The sequence below is a fragment of the Oryzias melastigma genome, linkage group LG13, assembly GCF_002922805.2.
Source record: "Oryzias melastigma strain HK-1 linkage group LG13, ASM292280v2, whole genome shotgun sequence".
Classification (NCBI taxonomy): Eukaryota; Metazoa; Chordata; class Actinopteri; order Beloniformes; family Adrianichthyidae; genus Oryzias; species Oryzias melastigma.
The window spans coordinates 14816987-14843937 of record NC_050524.1 but is presented as its reverse complement, the minus strand read 5'-3'; the positions used below and the strand labels follow the sequence as shown (position 1 = coordinate 14843937).

General features: G+C 37.7%; 2 protein-coding genes across 2 annotated transcripts in view; one reads left to right on the top strand and one right to left on the bottom strand.

Moving 5' to 3' along the window:
• The window catches only part of nmd3 (NMD3 ribosome export adaptor), a 12796-nt gene extending 11856 nt beyond the window's left edge, over positions 1–940 (bottom strand). Inside the window, exons 1-2 of the mRNA XM_024276870.2 lie at positions 817–940; positions 387–491 (exon numbers count right to left, since the gene is read on the bottom strand). Coding sequence (XP_024132638.1) covers positions 387–430 — 44 coding nt within the window. The 5' untranslated portion in view covers positions 431–491; positions 817–940. The remainder of the gene's footprint in view (positions 1–386; positions 492–816) is intronic.
• A 683-nt stretch (positions 941–1623) lies between these two features.
• The window catches only part of ppm1lb (protein phosphatase, Mg2+/Mn2+ dependent, 1Lb), a 48091-nt gene continuing 22763 nt past the window's right edge, over positions 1624–26951 (top strand). Inside the window, exons 1-2 of the mRNA XM_024276872.2 lie at positions 1624–2002; positions 2093–2555. Coding sequence (XP_024132640.1) covers positions 2157–2555 — 399 coding nt within the window. The 5' untranslated portion in view covers positions 1624–2002; positions 2093–2156. The remainder of the gene's footprint in view (positions 2003–2092; positions 2556–26951) is intronic.

The window sequence follows — 26951 nt, the reverse complement described above, 5'->3', positions numbered from 1 at the left end:
AGGGTCAGTTTCCAATACGAATGTGTACACCCAAATGATAAAATGTAATATGAACAAAAGCATAAAGAAAGTTACACCTCAACTGCATTAATATATAAATGTTAACTAGATTAATAGGTTTCAAATATGTGAGGTACCTCAATATTGTCCTTAAGCGATTTTTTAAATTCTTTTTTTTAAGTGACAGAAAAAATGGCCAATTCTTAAAGTACTAACCTCCCAAAATAATTATTCTTTTCACCAGACAGCCTAGCAATACATGACAGATTTTACTATCTCCTCTCGGGAATACAGTTGTTTTCTCAAGATTCTAGAAAGCTTTTGAACTTGGTATGCGTCTATTTTAATCCAGCAAAGTGAAAGAATGAATTGATGTTTTGACTTACATGTTCCCCTGGCTGTTCGTGGCAGGAGCTTGCATGTACTCCATGGTTGGTAATCTGTCCTGCAGCTCAGTTTAAAACATTGATCTCTGTGTAGACTGGTGAATCCTGGGGACAAAAACATCACAAGTTCCTCTACAAGTAAAAGTAAGGTGCTGATAACTTAGACTTCAACATAAACGTTAGATAATTAGCAGTGTTTAATCAGCATACTCATTCTGGCGAAAGGTTTGACAGAAATTGTGTATTTTATGCAGTCAGCTCTGCTAATAAAAGTTAGCAAAGCATGCTAAACCGACTGTTTTAGAAATAAACTATTCAGCATAAATGTTCACAAACACCCAATAGAATAAATTTGAACATTTTTCCAAAGTTACATTTAACCAAATAAAGTCGACAAGCCACACAAAAGAAGCACTTATTGGAAGTTTACCTCAAACCGTGAAGAAACGTTGTCCACGTTTTGCCAGCCGAGGACCGAGGGATTGCTCGTGCGTCACATGGACCTTCAGGACCCAAAAGGCTGTCTTCGTGTGCCTGAATATATTTCAGAATGCCTTTTTGACAACATAAAAAATACAATACAGTCTACTTGGATACAAATATCTCAATATGATTTCTTAAAAAAAATCCAAGTATATAAAAAGCACAACAATATTTTATGACAAAACAATTAACCCAACACAAAACAATAAAATGAAATAAAAAAGGAGGATTAAAAGAAAAAAAGTGAGTCTGTTAAATAGAAATAATGCATGTTAAACATTTTGAATAGTCTAATTATTTTTGATAATTTTTGATTGTATATTTTGAATTTTTCTTTAGAGGCGATACATATTTTTTATCTTTTTCTTTAACATTTTAAAGTAAGATTACTTTACCTTTCTCTTGTGGATATAATATTTTACCAAAATTATAATTAGATTTATTAAATTGATTTCACTGAAATTGAAGAATGGGTGAATGCTATTAGCCTTCTTCACATGATTTATATGTTGAAATTTGTATGGTGTAATCAATATACACATCAAATGCTACGTTTGCAAATAATGTGTTTTTATTCTTCTGATTGATTTTTTTCTTTTATATTTTGATATTGTTACTGTCCGATTTACCATAAACTTTACTTTAATTAATCATATGCCATTTATTATTGCAGCAACGTCTTTTTTTTTTACAATGTTTACCCATTTCTTAACTCCAGAATAAGTGTGGCAGTAAAGTGTTTTTTATGGATAGTGAACAAATAATGAGATGTCTTTGGTTGAATTTAATAACGAAATAAAAAAACAAAACATTAATTTGGCGTGTTTTTGTCAGCGATATGTTTGAACGAGGTGCACCTGAAGGCACCACTAACCTTTAGTAAGAAAAGCAGCCGCACATATTCTCAGTCAGTCTGGCCACCGGGAACGTGAACGTTTCCCTGGGCTCTATTTTCAGGATTGTGGGAGCTGTAGCTGAACCGGTTGTAGAGCTTCTTCCCACACACAGCTCTGTTCCGGTTAACGCTCGCACGCGGGTTTAGTTTTAAATGCAGAGGAGGGTCCGGCGGAGTCTTGGAGCTACAGCTGCGGAGGGGCGACACACCAGCCGGAGCTCCACGTTGGGTTTCCCCGGTCTGTAAATAGACTGTCTCGTCTCCAAAAATGCGGTGAAGTGAAGTGCCACTCTCATTCGGCCAGTTTGATCTGATTGTTGGAATACAGGATGGAGTGAAACCTGGATAGACGACCATCAACCTGCCGCGAGTTCCTGCACGGAAACCAATAGATGATAGAGGATACCATGACCCTGCTGTCGCTGTTGGGTCGGATCATGCGTTATTTCTTGCTCAGACCGGAGACTCTGTTCCTGCTGTGCATCAGCTTGGCTCTCTGGAGTTACTTCTTCCACACGGATGAAGTGAAGACCATCGTCAAGTCCAGCAGGGACGCGGTCAAAATGGTCAAGGGGAAGGTGGTGGAGATGATGCAGAACGAGCGCTTCGGTGGGCTGGACGTCCTGGACGCTGAGTTCTCCAAAACCTGGGAGTTCAAGAGCAACAATGTGGCGGTGTACTCCATCCAAGGCCGGCGGGACCACATGGAAGACAGGTTCGAGGTGCTCACGGACATCGTCAACAAGAGCCACCCGTCGATTTTTGGGATTTTTGACGGCCATGGAGGAGAGGTGAGTCTGCAGGAGAGTTGTCTGTGAAGTGATGTCCTCTTGGCTTCATTGAAAAAAAGTCTTAATGTTTGAAAAAGACTAAAAACAATGCAACAGATTGATGAAAGACATGATTTTTGTTTCATATGACAATGCAACTTTTCAAGGGTCACTCACCCACACATGGACAAGATCCTTCAAGGTCATTTGCAGCAACAAACCCCTTCACATTTTTTTACACTGAATTATACGAAATTGAATTGGATCTTTTGGTAAAAAGTTAACTTTTTAGATCAAATCTGGAAGATATTCTGTTATAACTTCATAAAGATAGAGGTCCTCCACTTAAATAAAATGTATTCCAAACAAATTAGGGGTCTAACGATGAATCGATCTATGTGTCCAATCTGATTGGTTTGTCTGAGGCTAGTTGTTCAAATGACCTATACTGTTATAAAATTGTTTAAAAATGAAAGAAATCGATTATAATTAATCTTGGAGAATGCAAATTTGGATAACAACTTAAAGACAACCAAGTGCCATTACAGCGGACAACACAGGTGATGTACGATATATCGGTGCCAGTATCGGTATCAGCCGATATTTCCATAAGGTATTGGTATCGGACCACAACTAAAAAAATCCAAGATATTGTTCTGACTGTTTTCAGATCCACTTTATTTTTGACATCATGGATACTTGTTCCTAATAGATCCTTGGCACTGGGGACTTTATGTTTACAGTCATTGTCAGTAATTGTTGTGAATGTTTTTATGTATATTTTAAATTTGATAGAGATACACGTTGTTCCTAATAGATCCCTGGCAATGGAAAGCTTGTGATTTACAGTTACGTCTAATAGTCAGTAAATGGTTTGAATGCTTTCAGATATATTTTCAAAGTTTTAAAGTGATGCCTGTTCCTATGAGATCCCTTGCTATATGTTAAAAAGGTCAAGTACAATGTGATTGGTATAGTAAAGGAAAACTTGTGCATCCTCATAAAGAAACAAAAAGCAAATCTAAACTTGCAGTTCTTATAGACACTTAAATATCAGTATCGGCAAAAATCGCTTATCGGCCACGGTTGCAAAGGAAATATCGGTTATCGATATCGCCTAGAAAAAAAACAATACTGGCCCATCCCTAGCAAAGAATGATCCGTCCATCATTACAGTCCAATGTGTGAAATTTTGCAAAGAAATGTGACCATACAGTATGCTATATTGTTCTGTTTGTATTATTTTGATGTGGAAAAACAACAGTGGACTGAACTTTATGGAACTAAAATGTGAACGGATTTGCTATTCATTCTTATTTTTTTTCATATTTAATTTTCACTTGATTATCCTGCAAGAAATACAAGGAATCTGGAAAACATCTCCAGCCCCAAAATATATTACTGAGTCACACTGGTTGAATATTTGGCTATAGATGTTCTGTATCGATTTTCGGTCGGTGAATTGGATCGTTCACAATGAATCGATATCGACTATGTATTGTATCGTCAACCACAAATTATGATATAAATCAAATGGTTGTTAAAATTGGTTGTTACACCCATATAAAATGAAAAATTTCTAACAATTATATAGTTATTATTTTACATGTTTTAACTTCACTGATAAAATATTTTAATTGTTCTCTTTTTATTGTTTTATACTAGCAAATTATTGAATGTGAGACTTCATTAATGTTTTATTTTATTAAATCTGAAGCAGTGCAGGGTAAACATATCAGAATAGGCTCATCTACTCATGAAATGTTTTGAGACTACATTTTACATCAGGTTTAAGGTAAATGTGTTTCATGAATAATTCACTGATTTTTATTTTAAAAATATTAACATAGCAGTGCATGAAGGTCATTTGCAGTGCATCTCTACCCAAATAAATAAAGGTTAAAGTGAAGGTTAAGAAAACAGATTTTGATCAGTCTACAGTCGAGAAAATAAGAACCCTTTTATGTCTCATCCTTGGCAAGTTTAGAGAAAAAGGCATTGTCTATAAACAAGATTACAGCTGTTAAACCCTGCTATCTGCAGATCCACCCGAGCCACACACAATGAAAACAAAGTGCACTCTTTAGCATTTCAAGGAGGACTGTCTGCCAAACAGCTGAATCGATTTGATTTAGATTCTCAAGGTTATTTGATTTGATTTATGATTCGATTAGATTTAATACCAATACCTTTTTTAAGCTTCTATTTTTTTTGGTTTATTAATGGAAAATTTGGCACTTAACGTGTGATTTAAAGAGAACAAAGGTGAAACTTTTATGCATTTCACTGGTGCTGTAAGAGCTTCAAATGCAAACAAGTTCTTTCATTTAAGTGATCATCAGCAGCATCTTGAACAGTTTGTTGGTCAGGAAGGTTTGAGCTGCTAACCACAGTAGGAAGCAAAAATAATAATAAATGAGAAAGACTGCCAGTAAAATGATTGCTGTCCATTATTCTGTGTTAAGGTATAAATAATGCAACTTCCAAGTAATGGGTAATCCATTAGTCTACAGTGAAAAGGATGCAAACTGGAAAGACTCATTATAGTCATTCCAGTAGAGGATGTCTAAGCAGCCCAATATCTGATGTTAGGATGCTTGAAAACACAGACAGGTCACAGATTTAAACCACATCCTCACCTCTGCAAGTCAAGTTTAAGATTTAGGTCACAACAAACACTGGAAGGTGAAACCCATTTAGGCTGCAACCTCTAATTTCTGCAACGATCTTGGATCGCCAAAGCCAAAGAGACGGTGGACCAAAACACTGTTAGGGCCAGATGAGGTGTAACTGCAGAAATGCTCTGAAACATCTCTCTAGAAACTGTGTGAGTGACATTTAAAGCTGGGTTTGGACTGAGCTAATGGAGCAGTAATCCTAAACACACCTGAGAAAACTCTGTTTTTTCAGGTGTAGCTGAATAATGGAAGTAATGCACCTTAGTAAGAGATTTTCATTGAAATATTACTGCGAACATTGATGAACTGAATTAATGCTCAGTGTTGTGAGAAACAAGGATTTAAAATGCTTTAAAGTCCCACACCAATGACAATCATGTTTTGGGTGTTTTTAACATGTTCTTGTAGCATTTTTCTCATAATGGAGGACATTTATAAAGAAAATTAAGATTAAAACTGCATTTCTGATTATGTCTTTATTCAAATCATGTTGGATCAGATGAAAACTCACTACTTGAAAATGTACGGGTTAGTGAAGCAGCAACTCCTTTCTCTGCAAAAATTTGGAAGCATCCACTTGCAGACAAATAGAAAACTTTTGGCTGGATAACTTTAATATTACTTGTTTTTTTTAATTATTTATTTATTTTTGCTATACTAATGTTAGGTTGGGCTTGTGAGGGGCTATAAGTTAGTGGGAGAGAGTGTAAACAAAGGAATTGTCCTGCAATAGCCCCGCCCACAAACCAGAGTCGAATTTCTAATGAGCTCCTGCAGCTCTGCAGAAAATGGGTCTTGAGAAACAACAAAGGGATTTCTGATTTTGGCTAAAAACGGCATAATCATAAATAAAGGACAACTGGGAACGGTTTGAAGAAAAAAAATGTTATTTTATTGTAAAATCCAAATAGTTTTCTAAATTATGATTATGCAGTTTCTGGTAAATCCTGTGTTGTTTCTCAAGACACATTTTCTGCGGAGCTGCAGGAGCTCCTTAGAAATTCGACTCTAGTTTGTGGGCGGAACTATTGGCGTGGAAGTTAGCTTTGCTTACACTCTTTCCCGCTAGCTTATAGCCCTTCACAACCCCAAGCATAGCAAAAAGAACGACAAGCAATATCAAAGCTTTCCAGCCGTGCAGTTTTGAGACAGACACCAGCTCAGACGAGGAAAATTAAGACGCCAATAATTCTATTTGTTTGTAAGTGGATCCTTAAGAATTGGAGTGGAAAAGATAGACTTTGACACGCCCATTTCAGTAGCTGCGTCATTACTTTGAGTATTTTTCAAGCATCTGGTTTTCATCTGCTCCTGATTTGCTTTAAGAAATAATCAGAAAACCAGTTTTAATTGTAAATTATATTTTATATAGGCCCTCTAAAATGCTTTAAGAACATGTTAAAAGCAAAAGACGATTTTCATTGAGCTAGCTTTAAAGCCAGCGGTCTTTTAATTATGACGATGCCGTTTTTAGCCACAATCAAGAAAACTGTCATTTTCTAGGACATAGTTTCTGCAGAGCGGCAGGAGTTAGTGAGAAATTCACCTCTGAGTTGTTGTGGGCGGGGCCGTTGGGATGGATTAACAACTTCCCCATCTCCTCCTCTGTGTAAGGAGCTTGTGCCTCACCTAGTGTATTTTATACAAGGTTTTTCAAACAGCATTTTTTCATCTTCTCCTGATTTATAACAATTTGAGCAAAGAAATGCTCAGAAATGCAATTCTGAGCATTTTTTTTATTATTATATGTCCTCCGTCAAAAGAGAAATGCCATAAGAACATGATAAAATCATCAAAAACACTTTTTTTGTCAGTGGAATTGCTTTAAAAGAAGCAGCTGAATCCGTGGTGTACCACTTACTGTCCACACCCTTCCCCTACATTTATAAATAGTCTTTTTTGTGTTGTTCATCTGTTATCAAAACATTTATAATCTTTAAGTTTTAAGGATTCCGTTTTTTATTTTTTCACAATATGAAAAAAAAAACTGTTGTGTTGTTTTTGCAGCTGGAAGTCAAACTGAAGTTTCCCTTTTCTGATGGCCCGACCGTGAGATTTCATCTGCTGCAGTTTAAGCTTGATTAGTAAAATAAAAAAACAGGAAACCATACACACTGAGCAGCTGTTATTTTAGGGAAATTAAAGTTTAGGCAGTATGTGCGAGTGCTGCTGCCTTTGACCAAAAGCGGTCATCAGATTGGGGTTTTTTTCCTTCCCTTCTGTGCTTGCTTTCTCTGTGGAGCTTATTTTTAGAAATTAGCTAACTTACTTAGCCAACCTGATAGCTGTGCCAAAGCTTTTATTCATGTGAGACTTAAGTGTTAAACAAAAAAATAGAGTTGAGTGGTATGTTTGTGCATCTGACAGGAAGAGCAGAAAATGAATGGGAGAGCAAGTTAAGACGTATTAATGAGTCTGTTTCATCCTCGCGTGTCCATAGGCAGCAATTCAGGCTGTTTTCATTCCTACGCCTTCTTTTGAAGTGCTTGCCATACAGCAGTCTTTGGAAGCGTCATGTTTGGTGATTTATTTTTTAATTTTTTCCCCCTCTTTCATCTAGAAGCTGTTTGCTAAAGCCGAAGGATGCTGCAGGGCCCCCGAGGCAACACCAGGAATACTGGCTGCCTCAGCTGGCTTGTTAGTTGTGTGTCAAACGCTTTTGTTTTTCTTTCCACCCACACAATCGGCTCATTTGAGCCACAAAGACAGTCCAAGGCTTCATCGACATGAAGAAACGTATATGTGTCGCCTCACACCCTGATGTGGGAACAGAAAGAATCTGTGCCAGTAAATCAGATCAGAAAAACTTCATTTCATCAATAAATTAGGATTAATTGAATACTTTTGCCCAGATTGAGAGGGGAAAAAAATTGCGATAAGCATTTATAGTGTGTTTTTGTCAGTGATCTAGCAACTCTAGTGCTATAAAGACAAAAAAATACCTCCAGGAAACATGCATGCAGAAATGCATTTTCAGGCTGAGTTTAGGATGAGCATTAGCATCAAAAATACTTGATCCTGTTCATTTTGCTTTAGTGAAACTGTAAATGGAGTTAACTGACATTTTTGGCACAACCTGCATCTAAATCACAACTCTTGATCCGTGTCACAGCAATGTAGAGAACTGTCTGCTCTTCCCCTTTCCTCGTCTCTCTCATGCAGGAGCTTCAGGTGCTGACATTTTTTTTTTTTTTTTCAATTTTCCGAGGAGTTTTATAGAAGACGCTTTCATCCAGTTTCAAGTACAGGGGCTGATTTTCTCCTATGGCGTTACAACCATTTTAGCTTTTGTTCTGTTGACTTTTTGGTAATATTATTGATAGCAATTGATTTATTTCAAACATTATTTTGTAGACATTCCAAGAAAAAAACACACATTTATCAAACTCATTACAGAAATAATGAAATGCATTGATTAAAAAAACAAAGACACATTTGATTAATTAAATATAGTGATTATTAACTAGAGTAGGGCTTGAGTTATTGCTTGAAAAGGAGTGGGAAGACAAAAACTTATGTAACTCCATCCTACTGAGTTATTACATTTTATATTTTTGCATAGTTTTCATAATCCTTCTGATCAGATCAAGTGCAGATTTTTTTTCAAGTTAACAAAGTCAAGTGCCGATTAATTGTTGATTATTCTCAGAAAACAGTTTCCTGATTTTTAGTAAACAGTAACAGGACTCACACATGATGCAATAGAAATGTAATACTTGTAAATGTTCGTTAGAATACCTTTTGACAATGTTCCAGACATTACACACTGCAGTTCAAGTTTTCAAGAAACAAAATATTGAGCTTATTTATCATCCTCTGAAAGAATGATTTCATCTTTTCAGTAGATATTAATAATTCAGACTTTAAGGTCCCACTCCAATTATATTTTTTTCTATTGTAAAATAGTTCCCAGTGATATTGTAATGAAGTTTTTGCTACAATTAAAAAGTCTTTGTCCCTTTTTAAGCCATATTTTATACACATCGGCAATAGCTCATTAGAAATACAATTTTATTATCTTTAGAAGCTTTAGAACAAATAAAGAAAATTGATAGCAAGTTAATAAATGATCAACAAACTGTTAGTAATTAAGTTACAAGTAGTTTGCTAAATAGCAGTTAACAGTTTAAGTATCTATAAATGTTTATTAATTACTAATAGATCTTGAACAAGCTGTTAATAATGACTTAAGTATTAAGTAATAGTTTATATATGTTACTGAGATGTGATTTTTAAAGTTGCAACTATTCCTCATTTATTAACTGTTAGTAAATGAGGAACATTTTAAACCTTAAAATAACACAAACTATTAACTTAACAAGTCATTAGTAAGTAATTAACTATCAGCTTGTTCATGATCTGTTACTAAATTAGTAAGATACAGTTATAAATCATTGGAATGTGGTTACAAAAGTCACTTATAACTTGCTAACTAACAGCTTGTTAGCTACCAATTCACCATCTATAAGACACAGTTATAATTCCTTAACAAGCGATTAACTTTTAGTTTAACAAGTGATTTATAACTCACCAACTACCAGTTTATATATTATTCATTGACCAGTTATAACAGATGGTTATTATAAAGTTTTGCCGACTCATAATGAACTGCTTCATGTTATTTTAGCCAGGAAACCTAAAAGAAAACGTGCACTTATGAGACTAAAATCCAGTGGCGCATCATCTTCACCTGGTTGGATATATTGAAATACCTGATACACTTTAGTTTATTACAGAACAACATCAAAAATAGAGGATTTGAATTCTTTGTGAGCGTTCTCTAAGATAGGAAGACCCAGCAACAGACTGCGTGGTACTAATGCTGCAAGATTTGGAAATGGAGTTCCAAGGACACCAATGTGTTCCTGAGAGTCTTTGAATATTTATATGGTGTGTTGCAGGCTCGCAGGAGGACCCGTTTCTCCTCAAATGACTGGCTTTTAGTCAAAAGTAGATGAGGCAAGCACTTTAGTATTTTTAAGGAGAAACAATCGTGGAAAGGCTTGAGGAAAACAGGTTAAAAGATATCATCAAAAACGTCATAAAAGAGAAATTTTGCAAACTCTGCCGTCTTTGTGTTCATTTGTAGGTGGTCTGATTGTGTTAAGGTTGTGTACAGGTGATTATGTTGAATCTCCAATGTGAATGGAAAGGATGTTCGATCAAAAGTCATGTTTTAAAAACTTTAAAAGCTATTTTTCTAATAGGAATAACTTTAGTCTTTTTCTGTGTAATCCTGTTTTTTATTAGACGACATAAATATGTTTCTGTGTGTGATGTAAGGTTCCTATTTTTATTGAAAATCAAGGCAGATTTAAAATATTATCCACGAGAAGAAAGTTGAACTCAGTCGGATCTGTTTGGGTTTCATTTTAGCTGTCTTTACAAACACTAAGATCCCAGTCTGTGAGAGTGAGAATGGATGGGTATCTTGAATGTGGATTTCTTTATTTATGGCATATTTGTTTCCTTTGGGTTCAGCTTATCTGCTCCTGTAAATAAAAGGCTGCAGAATTCTTCTCCTCCTCACAGACTGATTATAGGCCACCTGTCTTTGTTATGAGATTGAAGTTTCACTAAAATTATACAACAAAATGTATGATTTTAGATGCAAATGAAAGAGGGGAGGCTGAAAAATAATGTCTAAATAATGATAGAATTCCATCTAGGAAACATAAAAGTCTGTAATTTTTAGCCGTTTTCTGGGGTGTGCCTTAATGCTTTTACTTTGAAACTTTTGACAATAAATAAAGCTATCCACACATGTTCGTTGTGTGCATCTGTGACAGGATTGTGTTTGTTGTGTGCACATAGCACCAAATTAGAGCTTTTTTTTTGCAGAGCTGGAATGTCAACTAACTGAATAATTTAGACCCCTCTTTGTCATTCTCTTTTTTTTTCTTCTTCAGGAATTTGGCAGTGTTTGAATAAACAACAAAATTATTAATTTTCAGCCTGGCTTCATACAATCTCTCCGTCACTACCTGCAAGTTCCTGCACTCACTCTGCAGTATAATTGCTCTTTTGATTATATTTTTTATTTTACGTGTGAAACGTTCAGAATCCACAATTTGTGTGTTGCTTTCCAGTCTATAGCTGATTAACGGTCTCTAACTCTAATCACATGACTGGAGTTGAGGAGGCTGCTCGGCCTAATCGACACTTTGTTCGGTGTAAGTGGGGCGTTCTGCACGTAGACGGCGGTTACATAAAATGCTTAAATGAAAGAATGCCTGTCTATCATTTGATTTTGGCTGCATGGATGGGAGCCCCTCAACTGTGATTGAGAAAATAGATGAGTCAGGTTGTCTTGGCACAGAGGACCAAGAGAGGAATGTTGGCTGAAATGAGGCAGTTGTTTAGCTGACAACTTTAGTGTTTTTTTATTTATGAAAAGTAAAGTTCACTTTACAGCCTCTCTTTGCTCTAACCGCATGATCCTGTGGTTTAGAAAGAGCTAAAATGAATTCATTTATATTTGATATCAGAAGGGTTTAAGGAGCCCGCCGAAAGGATTTCCAAGGCTTCCCTTAATGTAACTCCGGAGGCTTTGTTTCAGCCTCACTGGGGCTTTTCTGTTTTCACGTTTTTAATATTTCTGCACACATTTCACATGTGTGCGTTTGGAGCCGACTGAAGCCGGTCTGCTGCACACATGTGCTCCACAGCCTTGGATCCATCTAAACAGAAAGAATGCAGTTCGTATGAAGGTTTACGTTTTAGCACATGGTTCCTATTCTTTAGTAGTGCTTTAGTAAGAAAAGCACTGCTGTGAAGAAGTCCTGCATCGAGTTATCCTGCCACAAGAGCTCATGGGATTAGAATAAGGATCCAATTCTGCAGAATGCCATTAATTTGTGCTTTAAAATTAGAGGGTGAACAGATCACTTGTGTGTGCTTGAGTGTGTGCAGACTTCATTCTTGAGTCGTGGACTTCTGCCATCAGCTGTTGACGGCAGCTTGAGATTTGGCCTTTTAAAAGTCACCCCCATCTTCAGCTCCTTCTGTTTTGTTCCCGAAAAAAGATTATGTTGGACTAATGAGTAAGAGTCCACCACCTGGCTCTTCTGGAAATTGCAGATTAAAGTTTTTAGGCGATTGGGAGAAAATGAAGACGTAGAGTCAATCAGACAGAAGAAATGAGTGCATCAACTGCTGAAGCTGATTCTTTTGAATTTTGAAGCCAGATGTGCAGTTTTGGGTGTTAGCCGTCCTTCAGAGTGACTCTGGGAATGTGGTTTTCTGCAGGCTGCAATCTTTTATGTCGAGGCCTCCTGAGGTAAACTTGCCTCAGAAGGGAACCACTTTAAATACAACTATTACTGTTTAGAAGTGTGTTAAAATGCACTGTAAAGTTGTTTTAAAGACCCACTTTGATAAAAAAATGTGGTTTTAGACATGTTCTTGTAGCATTTTTCTGATGACGGAGGACATATATTTGGAAAAGTCACCTTAAAATAGCATTTCTAAGTTTTTCTTTATTCGCTTTGCTGTAAAGTGAAGACGAAAAAATATCCCATAAAAAAGATCGTATTTGTTACATAGAAAATACATAGAGTCAGGGTAAAAATCGAGATTGCAGACGTTTTGGGCTGTAATGACAGTTGCGTGCAAGTGGAAATGAAGAGGCTGCCAGCCCGGTTCAAGTGCAACGGTGTCCCATTTCATTTTCTTACCACTTGCGGGCCAGCCGGGGCCGGACCAGCAACAAGAGTTTCTGACCACTGTCCGAAACCAGAAGCTGAAAAGTAACACTGATATTTTTAATGACCCTAACAGTTACGTTTTTTTGTATTTTAAGCTTTGAACCTTTAACACCCGAGGTGTGAAATAGCTGATCTGTAAAGAGAAGTGGTTTTGCATTGGTAAGCAACACTTAAACGTGGCTTTTCATTGATATGCAACACATTACTGACATAAACAGCTAAAACTACTTTTTTCCGAGACAGAATAAGCTAATTCACGTTGATCGCGTAAAAGGTTGAAGTTAAATGCGGTCCAATGTAGATACTGGTCTGGAGCTAAAGCTCCAATGTAAAAGTCTTAACAGTTTTAAAAATTTGAAGACTTTTGTTAATATGATCACTCAACTGTTTATTCACATTAAACATTTTTAATAAAAGTGACAACAAATCTGAAATCTTGTGGAATTTCCGCTTTTTACTAATGATGTTTGGCAATTTTTGTTTGTAGTCAAGGATTTTCAGCCACTTGTCTGCTACCATTTCCCCTTGTAATAAGCTTCCTGCTCAGCTCCATTTTGATGCATCCACTTGTAGACAAATAGATCCACGTACGTCTTTGTTTTCCTCATCCGAGCTGGCACGAGGCTAAAAACTGCACGGCTGGTTTGTTCCAATATTGCTTGGCATTTTTTGTTGCAACAGTTGGAGGTTGTGAGGGGCTGTAAGCTAGTGGGAGGGAGTGCAAACAGAGAGCTCTCAGCAATAGGGAGGGTAAAGGGAGCAGTCCCAAAAACTCAGAGGCAAAATTCTACTGAACTCCTACTGCTCTGCAAAAACGATGACCTTAAGAGCCAACACAAGATTTTAGTTTTTTGATAAAGAGGCATAATCATTATTAAAAAAATCTAAGCCATAAACCCTCATCAAAATAAAATCATTTTTACACAATAACTATTGATAATATTCTGTCTAAGTTTGGATAAAACCTTACAATAAAGGTGATGCTGCCTCTCTTGTAGTGCAAAGTTTGGTCAGCTGTACTGTGTGAGCACATCCAGAGGTAGAAAGATCTCATGTCCACTCATGGTCGTTCATGGACTGCCAGTGGCTTTGTGTGACAGGCAAGTTTGGAAGCAGATAATTAAGGGAAGTGTTTGGATTTTCACACAGGAGTGTGAGATAATAAAAGCTGCTCACGGTTCATGCAACAAGCCAGCCCTTTTTGTGAGAGGAGCAATGTTCTGCAGGAGAAAAGACTTGTAGGTTCCATTTTCTTTAGTCTTAGTAGAGGGATTTAGGCTTTTATTTTGTAATTTCCACCACCTGCTTACTCTTGGCCATCTGCAAGGGTTTAATCAAAATAGGTGTTTATTTTATGCTTGTTGAACTTATTTTTAGAGATATTTGATGTCCACTTGTGTTTTGTGCCCTCTTTTAATTTGATTTATCTCACTTAGCAGCCGGGTTTTGCAGCTGTGCTAATGCTCCTCAAAGGAGGTCAGACGCTTTATTGAGGGGGGGGGCATCATTGCGTGGATGAAAAGTGCCCTCAGTCACTGAAGGAGAAAGGACGGACGGAGAGCGATGGGAGAAAAAAATCCGGCAAAGCAGCGGAGAAAGCAAAATGCTTCTGGCACAAAGTAAAGAAGTTAAAGCTGCTATTTATAGTTTGCAAAATCTAAGCAATAACTTCTTAAAAATTGATAACTGGTGAGAAGCAACAGTTTGTTGACAGCTTAAATGTTCCAGACCTGTTAGTCAGGAACTTCCCAGTTTCTTTGAAGGCTTTTGTCAGAAAGTTCATAAATCCAGGCTAAAGAGAGTGTAACAGTATGAAACGCCAGTGGATCTTTATCGGCTTTTGATCACAGGCCTGGCAGACGGAAAGCTCCAACACCACGGGGCTGTTCTTCTTCCAGGAAAGCTGACATTCTTCCACCTTCAATCACCTGTTTTCTATCTTCTCTTTCTCACTTGTTTGTCTTTGGATTTTCTCTGCAGTTTCATACATGTTTTTTCTCTGTTTTATTTTTCTCTTCCTATCACAATCCCTTCATTTTCTTATGTCTTTCCTACTCAACTTTCTTTATAATTCCATATTTATTTATTTATTTTTTATTTTTTTTCTCAGTGGAATGCAGTGTAGGTCCTTAGAAGACCCTTCATGCTACTATCTAACTATATGGCCACACAAGGGGACCTAAGTCTGGGTCTCCCTGTGCCGGTCCCCAGCCCGAATGAAATACAGGGTTGTGTCACAAAGAACATCCACCTTAAAACTCTCTGTCAAACCAAATGTGCAGATCGGTGAAAGCTTATACACTGTGTTACAATGTGTATTCATTAATCGTTCACTCCCTATTCATACTTGTTGATGGTAAGTTAGTGATGGAGCCACCGCTGCTTTGGGACAGACTGACGGATCTGTGGCTACCAGTACACGCCTCCTACCATCACCGGGACATTCATACACCAGTGGAGCCTCACTGGAGGCAAGGAGGGTGAAGTGTCTTGCCCAAGGACACAACAGTAGTTGACTGGGAGGACCGGGGATCGAGCCACTGACCCTTCGATCATGGGCCAACCCCAAAATCTTAAGACCAGTCATGAAATTGCAGGAATGGCTAGATTTTAACAGGGATTATTAGTAGAGCTTCAATAGAAGAGATAGTAACAAGAAATCAAACATTTTGAACAGACAATTTAATTTAAACAACAATTTCTTTGAAAAGGGCTGTTCATCAGATGATTGAAAGTTTAGGACCATTGCACAAATAAATCCTGTTCTGTCCTCAAAACAGAATATAAAGGGTCCAAACAAACCCCTTAGTGATGAGTAGCTTCACTAATCTGGCTGATCACCTCAAAAGCTTGTTTTGGCATGCTGAAAGGACTTTGGGTAAGGTTTTGCTGAGGGGTGAAGATGAAGGGCATCTACTGTCTGAAACCTATGTCCATTATTTTAAACTTCCTTTATCCCATTCACCCCCAAATGTTTTTAATTGGATTTAAATCAGGCGAACATGCAGGAGGCCCTAAAAGAGTGAAGTTATTCTCCTGAAAAAGTCGTTTGTTGTGAACGGCAGCATTGTCCTGTAGAAAAACCAGGTCATCCCCACACAGACGAGGGCTCTCAGTCAGCCGTGGCTTGACGCTCTCGCACAACCTGAAGCTCCATTGTTCCACTGACGGAAAAGGCACCCCAGACCATGATGACTCCTCCTCCACTCTAATGCCAGCAACATTGGAAATCTTTCAGGAGTATCAATTACAATTTTTCTCATCAAAAAGAGAACTTCAATGTTTGGTGTTTGCTTGCAAATTCCATCGGAGGATCTTATGGCGTTGAGGACGCTTTTTGTTTCTGAAGCCCTTCTCTTGCAGATGTCGTCTGATTGTTACTGGGCAACAGTTAGTGCCAGTGATGGTCTTAATTTGGGTCAAGGACCGTCACGTGTCTTGGCGGACAGCCCTTTGAATCCTCCGGCTCAGTGCCGGTGACATTTTTGGGGGTCTGCCTCGTTCTTTCTTAGTGCAAATTCAAAACTACTGTTTTACTGCATCCAGTACCACAGCAGTGAGGTTAACCCTTGTGTTCTCTTATGGGGTCCAGATGACCCCAACCTTACACTGATGTGTGATCCCTCCCATGACAAAGGTGGACAGGATTTTATGTCTGTCTCGGACACCAGTGAAGATAAAAAAAAATCCTAATTAAAAAAAGTTCAGTGCGGTGTCTTGTGGGGTCCAGATGACCCCACTTTTAGTGCAAACATGCCAAGGATAGCACAAGGGTTAGGTGAAAGTGATTATTATATTGTCATTTTCAAAGAAATTGAGCCTTTTTTGCCATGAAAAACCTGTGACAAGAGAATTACTTAACTTGAAAATACCACTAAAAGGGCAAATTTTGGTGCAAATTCTGGCTGTGGTTTTAAACTATCGATCAGTTGATAAATAGTCCTTTTCGTTTAAATTGTTATTTTCAGTCTTTGTTGTCTTGTTCCTTCTTTATCTTGCATTTTGAAGCTCTATATTTAAAACCTTGATATGGTGCGTCTGTAATAAATGCATTTTCTCTACATTTTGATCAGGAATGTATAAAGATTGAACTTTTTTTCTTTGGATGATTCTGGATAGTCAAGTTAGCTGTGCAGCATTTCATTAACTGTTTTTATATTTCCTTTTTTTAACTTTAGCTTACTGACGGGAAGTCCTAAAACAGAAATGTACTTTTTTTTCTTCGTCAGATGTGTCAGAACGTCCACGCCTTCCTATTGCTTTGTGCTTCATGTCTTCTCTGACCTTTTGCTCCATGAGCAGCGTGCATCTTCCCCCACTTTGCTATATTTGTTTCCCCTTTTCCTTTTCCGTCTCTCTTTTTCCTGCTCATTCTCCTCCACCCCACTCACCCTCACCCACACAGTCACCTTATCTCTTTGCAGTCTGACTTATTTATCACTGCTCTGAAATATTAAAGAGTCTGCTGCCTTTACTCCAGAGGAGAGTCAATGACTTCTATTTGTATCGTGTTTGTGCAAACGCACGCGCACAGTGTCGTTTAGTTGGGTTTGTGGGGGGGTGCCGTGTGCTCCAGAGTGCTGCACTGTGCAGAGATGATGTTTTTTTCATTTATCGTCCCCTTTTGGGTTATTTAAGTTGACAAACTTCAGATTGAGTACTAAGCACATTTACTCCTGTAGGGATTTTGCAGATGTAATTATCGATGAATTTCGTTGACCTTTGTGCTCAAGCATCTGGCCAGTGATAAAAGTTCGGTCCATGAATAAAATTTCAAATGTCCTGGGGAAAATTCAAAAATTACTCTTCAAGTAGTCGTGTCCTAAGGTTTAATGGAAAATGTTGCAAGGTTGAGAAAATATGGCAAAAAAGAAATACTTGAATGAGTTTAGCGAAATAAAACAAAATATATCAGTTACATTGTTGAGGCCAGGGTTTTTTTTATATTTCAAAAAAAAACCTTGAGTCTTTCTTTTTGTGACTTCTCAGCATGTAATTTCACAGAATCTTTTTACTTCCTCATCTTTTTATATGATTCCTCTGAATTTAAAAACCCACTCCAAATAAAATCCTGTTTTAACATGGTCTTGGGGATTTTTTCTGATACTAGAGGAAATATTCTACACAAATGAATCCTAACATTGCATATTAATGTCGTTAATCAGGAGCAGAGAAAAAATGCTGTTGGAATTTGGCCTGTTCTTTCAAATAGACGACTAGACCCATTTTCATCATGGGGGCAGCCGCAGTGCAGTTCTAGGGCGGTCCTCCTCTGATCGGTAGATTGCGAGTTCGATTCCCGTCTTGCCACCTATTTGTTGAAGTGTCCTTGGACACTGAACCCCACATTGCCTTTGGTGGAGGGTTGGCACCAGCATTTGGCAGGGAAGCCACCATCAGTGTGTGAATGTGACTGTGACTCGCTTTGGGTCCTCGATGAAGGTAGTAAATTTACCATTTTTTGTTGCACCGCGGCAGTAAGTTAGGGGGTTCTGTCCTCTATTGTTATTTACTTCACTTCTGCTCTATTTTTTATTATTTATTTTATTTATCTATCTGTGCCTCTGTTTGGTGCAGTGCAATTCATGTGTTGTTCCTCTTTTCCACTCCCTAAAGTAGTTGTAGACTTAGATAAGCTAATTCTTCTGTAACAGTCCTGGTACATCATCCTGGGAGAGGATCCCTCCTACATGTGGAGATCCCTGAGGTTTCTTCTTTTTTTTTCTGGTATCAGATTTTTTTTAAGTTTTTCCTCACTGAGAATGAGGATCTAAGGGCAGGAATAACCAGTTTAGTTTAGTCTGTTCAGTTTAGTTTAGTGATCAGCTATTGTTTATATTTTATGACCGACTTTCTGCTTTTGTACTATTACCAGAATGAAGCCCTATGAGACAATTGTTTGTGATATTGGGCTATATAAATAAAATTGAAAACTGAATTGAGTACTGGTCTTTCACACAACTCAGGGGGAAATTTTCAGATAAACTGTGTCATAGAAAATGACACAGGTTTTTGGATTTTGGCTAAAAACGTCAAAATCATAATTAAAAGACCACCAGGAACAATTTTACAAAAGATCGAAAGATGATTGGAGTGGAACTGTAAAGCAAATTGAGTCACTGAGGAGTACAATTTTTACATAGGATTTGTAGTTTAATATTACTATTATTAGTATAATAAAGTGAGGGTTCTAACAGAAGAACCGTTGGGGGAAAGTTCACGATCTTCATCAATTAAAATATCCTTGCTTTATTTTCTTGAAATATTGTCCACAGTAAACAAAATGTTTTTTCCCATTCATGTCAATCAACCCTTCAAGTTCTGTCAGAAAATATCAACAGCTTTTGACTTGATAGTAAGGGATTCTTACTTCTTCATAGATATAATCTTCTATTTGTTTGACTTTGTGGCTGACAAATGGATTTTATTGCGCAGCGATGGATTTGTCGGCTCTCAAGTGCTGAATTATCAAGAGTTCACTTAAGATCATTCAGTGCATATTAAGCTTCCATGTCGCCGTGCTGTTTATACCACAGAATACATAACCATCCATCAGGATTTGGATGGTTTAGACTCGCCTGCAAACACACACAGAGGAGAGAGGAGGCTCCTGGGGGCTTCTATACTTAGCAGCCGGTCCCTTTGGGGGACAGTGGTATTCAAGGCTGGAAATGTTGAGTAAGCTGCGGTGAAGCTGTTCTGCTCCGCGATGCTTATGCACCTGCTTTGGAAACTGCTGATTTTAGCGTGCCGTGGCCTGCTGGGTCTGCCCGCCCACAATCCCCCCTAAATGTCAAGAGCAACTAAAAGTTAAAGAAAAAAAAAACAAGATGAAACACAAATGAATTAACTTTTTGTTGATTCTTGACTTTGGCATTTGAAGACCCCTTTTGGAATTTGTGACACATTTGCTGAACGTATGAAACGAAAGATGTTTGGTGGTCATCATGTTAAAAGGCTAAACTGAGAGATTTTTATGGTTATAGCTTGATGCTAAATTCGGGAACACAGCCTAACTGCATTGGACTCTTTGGTATTTTGCCATTTCCCGATGTTTAGAGACGATTATTATTCTGTGAAAGTATCACAGTTTATACTTTGCATCAAGTTGATGCAACAGAATAGTTTTACTTACAATTTATGAAATAAATTTTAATTTTAAACAAGTATCCACTGTTGGAAGAAGTCCAAATTTAATCTTAATGTCTCCTCGTCATGTTTAAAATGTTCATACTTTGCTTGTCCTGCAGCATCTGCCTAAAGGAAACAAATCAAACAGGAAGTGCCCGGGGTGTTTTGGTGTCTCTGATGATGTTTTGTGCCCTGTCGAGGCATGCAAACAAATAAGAAATCAGTACGAGGAGAAGCATTTCTTTTCCAAACCTCAATAATTCCTGCACAGCTCAATCCTGCACGTCTAAACTCGTCTGCACTTATCAGTTCTTACTGCGAGAGTCCAATGAATGTAGTCGATGTTCTGCTTTAGCGGCCAGTCCTCCCTCAGCGTGATGCATAGATGGATGAACACAAAGGCTTTGAGTTCTGTCAGCAGGCTTTATGAGAGGAGCAGATAGAGTAGGTGAGTATTGATTTTTCTGAATGCCAAGCACACTTGTCATGGTTGTGCATTTGCGTTCAGGGCCTGTGGCACGAAAGCCATACGGTGCATTGACTTTGAACTGACCAAAATATAGAGAAAGCTGCTGAATGGATTAATAAATGTCTAGTTTTAGCCGGAAATACTTATTTAATCATCAACTGACATCTTTGTAGTAATAGGATAACCACAAACCTGCAGGACCATGAAAGGCCTCAGTCGGATTTGCTGTGTTTGTCGGTTCTTTCTGTTCTCGTCACCAGTCAGAAAACTATGAAAGTGTGACTAATGGGATAAATCCAGCTACTGTCTACAGAGTTACAACCTGAAAACGTGGATAAATCCTGAAAGGAAGAGAGAAGAAGAAGACATGGATTAAGAGCGTGAGGAGCTGTAGTCATGTGAAAGTGATTAGTACAATACATTCTGAGAATGTGCTTGAGTTAAGTCGAGGTGAAGGAAACTTGCATCACATGTACATTTTATGCAACAAAAAAAAATCCAGTGTCTTGTTTTTCGGAGCTCCAAATAGTTTCTTAATGTTGTGCTGGTGGAACGTGGAGCAGTTACTGTGAACAAAATCCCATCTGTTGGTTCATACCTCATCCCTGAAACTCTGTTACACTGAAAGAGTCATTATGCCAAGGAAGCAGCTGTATGGAGATGAGAGCAATCATGAATGAATGGTCACAGGAAGGAGGCCGTGGACTCGGGACGTCAAAGCAGTTGGCATTCAAACTCCACTGCAGCTTTTTATAAAGAGGCTTTCAGAAGAGGCTACCGCAGCAGATGAACCTGCAATGCACTTACAATTACAATTTATAGGTAGGAAACACATTTTAAAAACTTGTAATTGCAATTTTATCAGCACAAAAAAACATTAGGAGTGTGCGTTGGCAAGAATCTGGCGATACGATATGGATCATGATCCGAAACATATCGCAATATATCCCAAGACTGTACCAGATGTAGGTGACATTGATATTGATATATCCCAAGACTGTACCAGATGTAGGTGATATTGATATATAGCTAATTTCTGCTACCATTAACAAGGTGTGTCTTGTTCTCTATGGACTTTAGGTCTTTTTTTAAAATTGAATCTCCCTAAAGAGTTTGTTTCATACTATGGTTAGCCTCTTCTAACCTCATTTATATTATACTTTTTTGCACACATCACATTACCTTGGCTTTACTAAGATAGTATTCATTAACCAATTTCACTCAAACTTTACAGTGTCAATGATTCTAGAATGTATAATTCCCTGTTCATTGTTCATTATGATGGTAAATATCATGTTTAATTAGCATTAATTCTATAAAGAAAGAAAGAAAGTCACCTCTAGAAAAATAGGAATCTTTATTAAAACTCTCAGCCTTACAAAATAGTCTTCCTGTCATCAAACTGTTTCTGTCATTGCTTCTAAAGATGAATAATGACATTTCACAATAAAGCATTTACACCGAGATCCTTTCAAGTTGCAACTACTTTATAGGATAAAAGAGGACTTGTGAGTTTTCTGTTTTCTTCCTTTCTTCATCTGTTTCCCTTTGGCCAACAGGGGAGACACCGACTGAGTAAACTGAGTCTCTGCACTGCTGGTAAAGGGTTGATTTTTCCTTTGCTTTCCCTCAAACTCTTTTTTTTGTCATGTTCGCCTTTTCGTCTGTAATTCTTTCTTCTCCTTACATTTCACTTTACTTCTACTTGCTGAATACAATCTATTTATTTTCACTTGTTTGTCATCCTCACATTCCCACATCGATGAAAGTGGAAGACGCATAGCATGAAGGAAGGCAGAAATGTATTTTTAAGTTTAGCCTCTTTGACAGCCTCATTAATATTAATTACGCCTTCAATCAAGGCTGAAGAGAGTGACACTGTAAAGAACAAGGTTTTTCTGAGAGTGAGTGATGGGATGCAGTTGTGTTGTTAAGTGTGTGTTGTGTTTTATTAGTTTTGACGAGCTGAACGCTGCAACACAAGCGAGTATATCAGAGAGAACGACAAAGCAGACCCGCAATGAGCCGTAAAGCTGTATGAATGAAACACGTCAACATGAAAAATGCACAATTACTACGGTTTTCAATTGTCTCTCCACCATTTGCACCTTAATGACCTTCTAAAAAATAAATAAAAAACAGTAGGAGGGATTCATATCTTTCCTAACAAAATAAGTAAAGAAATTCATTTTGTTTGTGGTTTTGTTAGTAATAAGATTATTAAAAACTGTGTTTTAATTTGACTTGGTCATGTTTTTATGTTTTTTTGTGGGAGATCAATACATTTTGTGTTCAAGTTTACAAGCATATTTTCATTGGGATTAACCCATAAAGTGGTATCACACAAGACTGATAGTCAGTGGATGTTGAGGCTCAGGATGTGCAGAGATCAGCTACATTTTGGAGAGTTGATCACCACTTTCTTCTAAACTTTGTGTCCTTCTGATTGGCTCAAAAACATTGTTAAAAGAACTTCATGGAATGTGTTTCCATGGGTGAGCAGCAGCATCCAAGCACCCAAATCATCTGGTACATTGGTGTAAAGCTAACCACCTCTGGACTCTAGAGCAACAAAAACGGTTTCCCATCTGGCAGTTTTGGCAGAACTTGTCTGACTGTGTTCTATCAAGTGTAAGGTTTGGGGTTATTCTTCTTTTTTTTTTATTTTTTATTTTAGCCGCTTATTCTATCCAAGGTATGTTGACATTGGGAGTGGAGTCATCTGGACCCTACAAGACAGTGCGCTGAACTTTTTTCAATTCAAAGGTGTACAAAAGCAGATGAGTGAATACTTGCATTATCATGTATTTGGAAGGACTCACTCTAATAGACTTCTCTCTTGCCAGGATGGATATATTCCAAGAATGCTGTTTCTTATATTTCCTTTACCAATCTACTACTAATATTTATTCATTTCCTTATATCACCACAAGCAACAACCTAAAATTGTGCATCCACACGTACCAATGAGTCACTATGACAGTCATATTTGTGTTGGCCAAGCAGCCATGTTTTTAGTGTAAATATTTTATTCTCCTTGCTAAATCGGCAACCCATGCTGCAGGATTTTCTTATCTGTCTTCGACTTTTTTTTTCTGCTGTGTCGCTTTTTTTGACACACAGCACAGAGATTAGACAGACACCTTAGGGATGGGAAAATATCTCATGCACCTGGTGCAGAGATTTTTTTTTTTTTAAGTGCGAACTAGCTTTGACTTGAAAAAGGCTATAACCCTGAAAACTGTACTGTGTGAAGGTGCATAAACTTTAGCAGTTCTGTATTATTCATGTAGTGTTTAATAAAGTGACTCTAAAGTACAAATGTATTTCATTATTGATGGCCTACACCTTAAACAAAATGTCAAGAAAGACTCTGAGAAGTTTGGTGTTTATACACCGCACGTCCATATGGGAGATGAGTGTTGCCATACATCAAAAGATGGGTGCACGTTTGAATATGCATGTGTTTATTTATTTTTTCTTTCAGTTTCATTCGCCAGTAAACAGGGGGCTGATGAAGCCTGCCACCCTGACAGTGTATGAATATTTATGCAACTGATATATCAGTGACTGCTAGAAAACACAGGCTCCAGATAGCAGGAATACAAATAAGAACACTCGCCAAGTGTGTGTGTGTGTGTAATCTTTGTGTGGGAACACTGGAAAATTATAGCCCTGAGACGGTTTGAGATTTAGGTGCATGTGTGTGTCAAAGGGAAAGAGAGGCGTAGCTGACATTTACTTTGGTTTTTGTTTCCCTTTAGGCGTTTTGTGCCCCACATTCGAAAAGAGGAGACTAACACTTTTATTGTCGGTAACTTCTACTCGCCATACGTTAGGGTTTTTTTTTTTCCTTTTGTCAGACAAACGGATGGACAAACTGATGGTTACGTGACATGACAGACGCAAAACCTTCTTAAAAAATACTGCAGGCTAGTGGTTGAAGCGTGTCACAGTAAACTGCCTTTATTTATCCGACAAAGAAAAAAAACTCACGGATGTACAGTGGGGGCAAAAAAGTATCTAGACAGCCACCAATAGTGGAAGTTCTCCCACTTAAAAAGATGAGAGAGGCCTGTTATTTCCATTATAAGTACACTTCAACTATAAGAGACAAGATGAGAAAAAAAAATCCAGAAAATCACATTGAATCTGATTTTTAAATAATTTATGTGTAAATTATGATGGAAAGAAGTATTTGGTTAATACCAAAATTTATCTCAAAACTTTGTTATATACCCTTTATTGTCAATGACATCAGTCAAACGTTTTCTGTAAGTGTTCACAAGGTTTTCACCAACTTTTACTGGTATTCTGGTCCATTCCTCCATGCAGATCTCCTCTAGAGCAGTGATGTTTTGGGGCTGTCGCTAGGCAACACAGACTTTCAACTCCCTCCAAAGGTTTTCTTTGTAGTTGAGATTTGGAGACGGGCTATGGCACTCCAGGACCTTGAAATGCTTCTTATGGCAGTGTGTTTGGGATGGTTGTCATGCTGAAAGACCCAGCCACGTTTCATCTTCAATTTTCACTCTAAATCTGACCATACATCTACCCATTCATTCTTTCCTTTACACGGATCAGTCATCCTCGTCCTTGTGATGAAAAACAGCCCCACAGCATGATGTTTCCACCCCTATGCTTTACAGTAGGTATGGTGTTCTTTGGATTCAACTCGGTATTCTTTCTCCTCCAAACAGTAGAGTTCTTACCAAAAAGTTCCTATTTTGGTTTCATCTGACCATAGGATATTCTCCCAATCATCTTTGATTTTATTTCTGGTGTCCTTAGACAGCTCTTTGGTTTTGGTCTTAGTGGAGTTTGGAGTGTGACTGTTTGAGGTTGTGGACAGGTGTCTTTTATATAGATAACGAGTTCAAACAGGTGCCATTAATACAGGTAACGAGTGGAGGACAGAAGATCCTCTTACAGAAGAATTTACATGCTTGTTTGTAGATGACCAAATACTTATTTTCCACCATAATTTGCAAGTAAATTCTTTAAAAATCAGACAATGTGATTTTCTGGATCTCATGTTGTATACCTCATAGGTATACTTTTGAGGGAAAGTGGTGGCTGACTAAATACTTTTTGCCCCACTATGGTTGACAAAAACGAACCATCTTCAAATTCAAACCTCCATCTGTCTTATCTGTTCAGATCACTGTGGTAAATTTAAATAAAATAGGATATGCTTTTAATATTTAATCAAACTAAACTCAACAGATTTGAAATTTTGTCAAGTTTCTGCTATCATTGTGTACCTTATAACTTCAGAGGGTCAAATCTTTAGTAGTTTAGATGTGCTGTAGAGACGTAAACACACAGAAAACCAAATAATGCTGTTAAACCTTTTTTGAACTAGAAGTTAAAGGGAAATAACATTTGAAAATATTTGTAAAAAAAACGCAGCATTAAATACGGATAAATGGACAAACAGACGGACAAACAAAAGAAGAAATTTTCAAACTAAATTTTAAGTAATTCTCAAGAATGTCAGTACCATGTAGATATCATGTATATACCCAGTAAGTTCCATACCGTAGAAGGAGCATTACCACTTTATCAGCCTCCTACATTATTCTGAAATACCTTCAGTCTTCTGTTTTTATTCCACAGATTCAGATCATACATTTGACTTTTATAGGGAACAGGAATCCTCCATTTCTGCCCCTCTGGTGCAGATATGTGGCTGTGCTGCTTTGGATCGTTTTCCTGCATGACCTACTTTTGACCAAGCTTTAGCTGCTGGACAGATGGTCTTGAATGTGCCTTAAAATTTTATCTGGTATCCTGAACAATTGATGTCCACCTCATTGGCTTCAAGGTGCTTGGGTTGTGTGGCCCATATTATCATACACCCATCACCTGCTCGACGATGGATGTTGTCAAAGTTTCACTTTGCTCCTGCATGTCAGAAGCACATCATTAAAGTCTTGTAGTTTTGTTCTGAAGCAGTTCTGCATTCCTCCTGGTCTCATGGATGTTGACATTTAGCCTACCCGTTGAGGCCTGCAGACTCGTGTGAGGTTCTTGTTACCCTCGGAGCATTTTTTTAGTGTGACCTTAGGGTGAACTTGGTGGGACATCCACTCCAAGTCCCTAAAACCCTTTCCACTGCAAATATTTGCCCCAGCAGAAACTATTTAAACTTTAAATAGCTTTAATAAAGTTTCACTTTACATTAGTTGCAGCAACAGTTTTTTTTCTCTGTAAGCTCATACGAGTGCTCCAGATTGACTGACAGACAAACATTGAGCTCTTCCAGAGGCCTGCACCTGATTGAACTTTCAACATGCAATCAGTGAATGCCTGTTTTGTACGGACTTCAAAACTTTCATAGCGACACGTGAACGCAAGAGTTCTGAAGGCAGAAGACCAAATCAGGGATATACATGCGTTTACATAGACTTTTCATTGAAAGTGTCCTCTT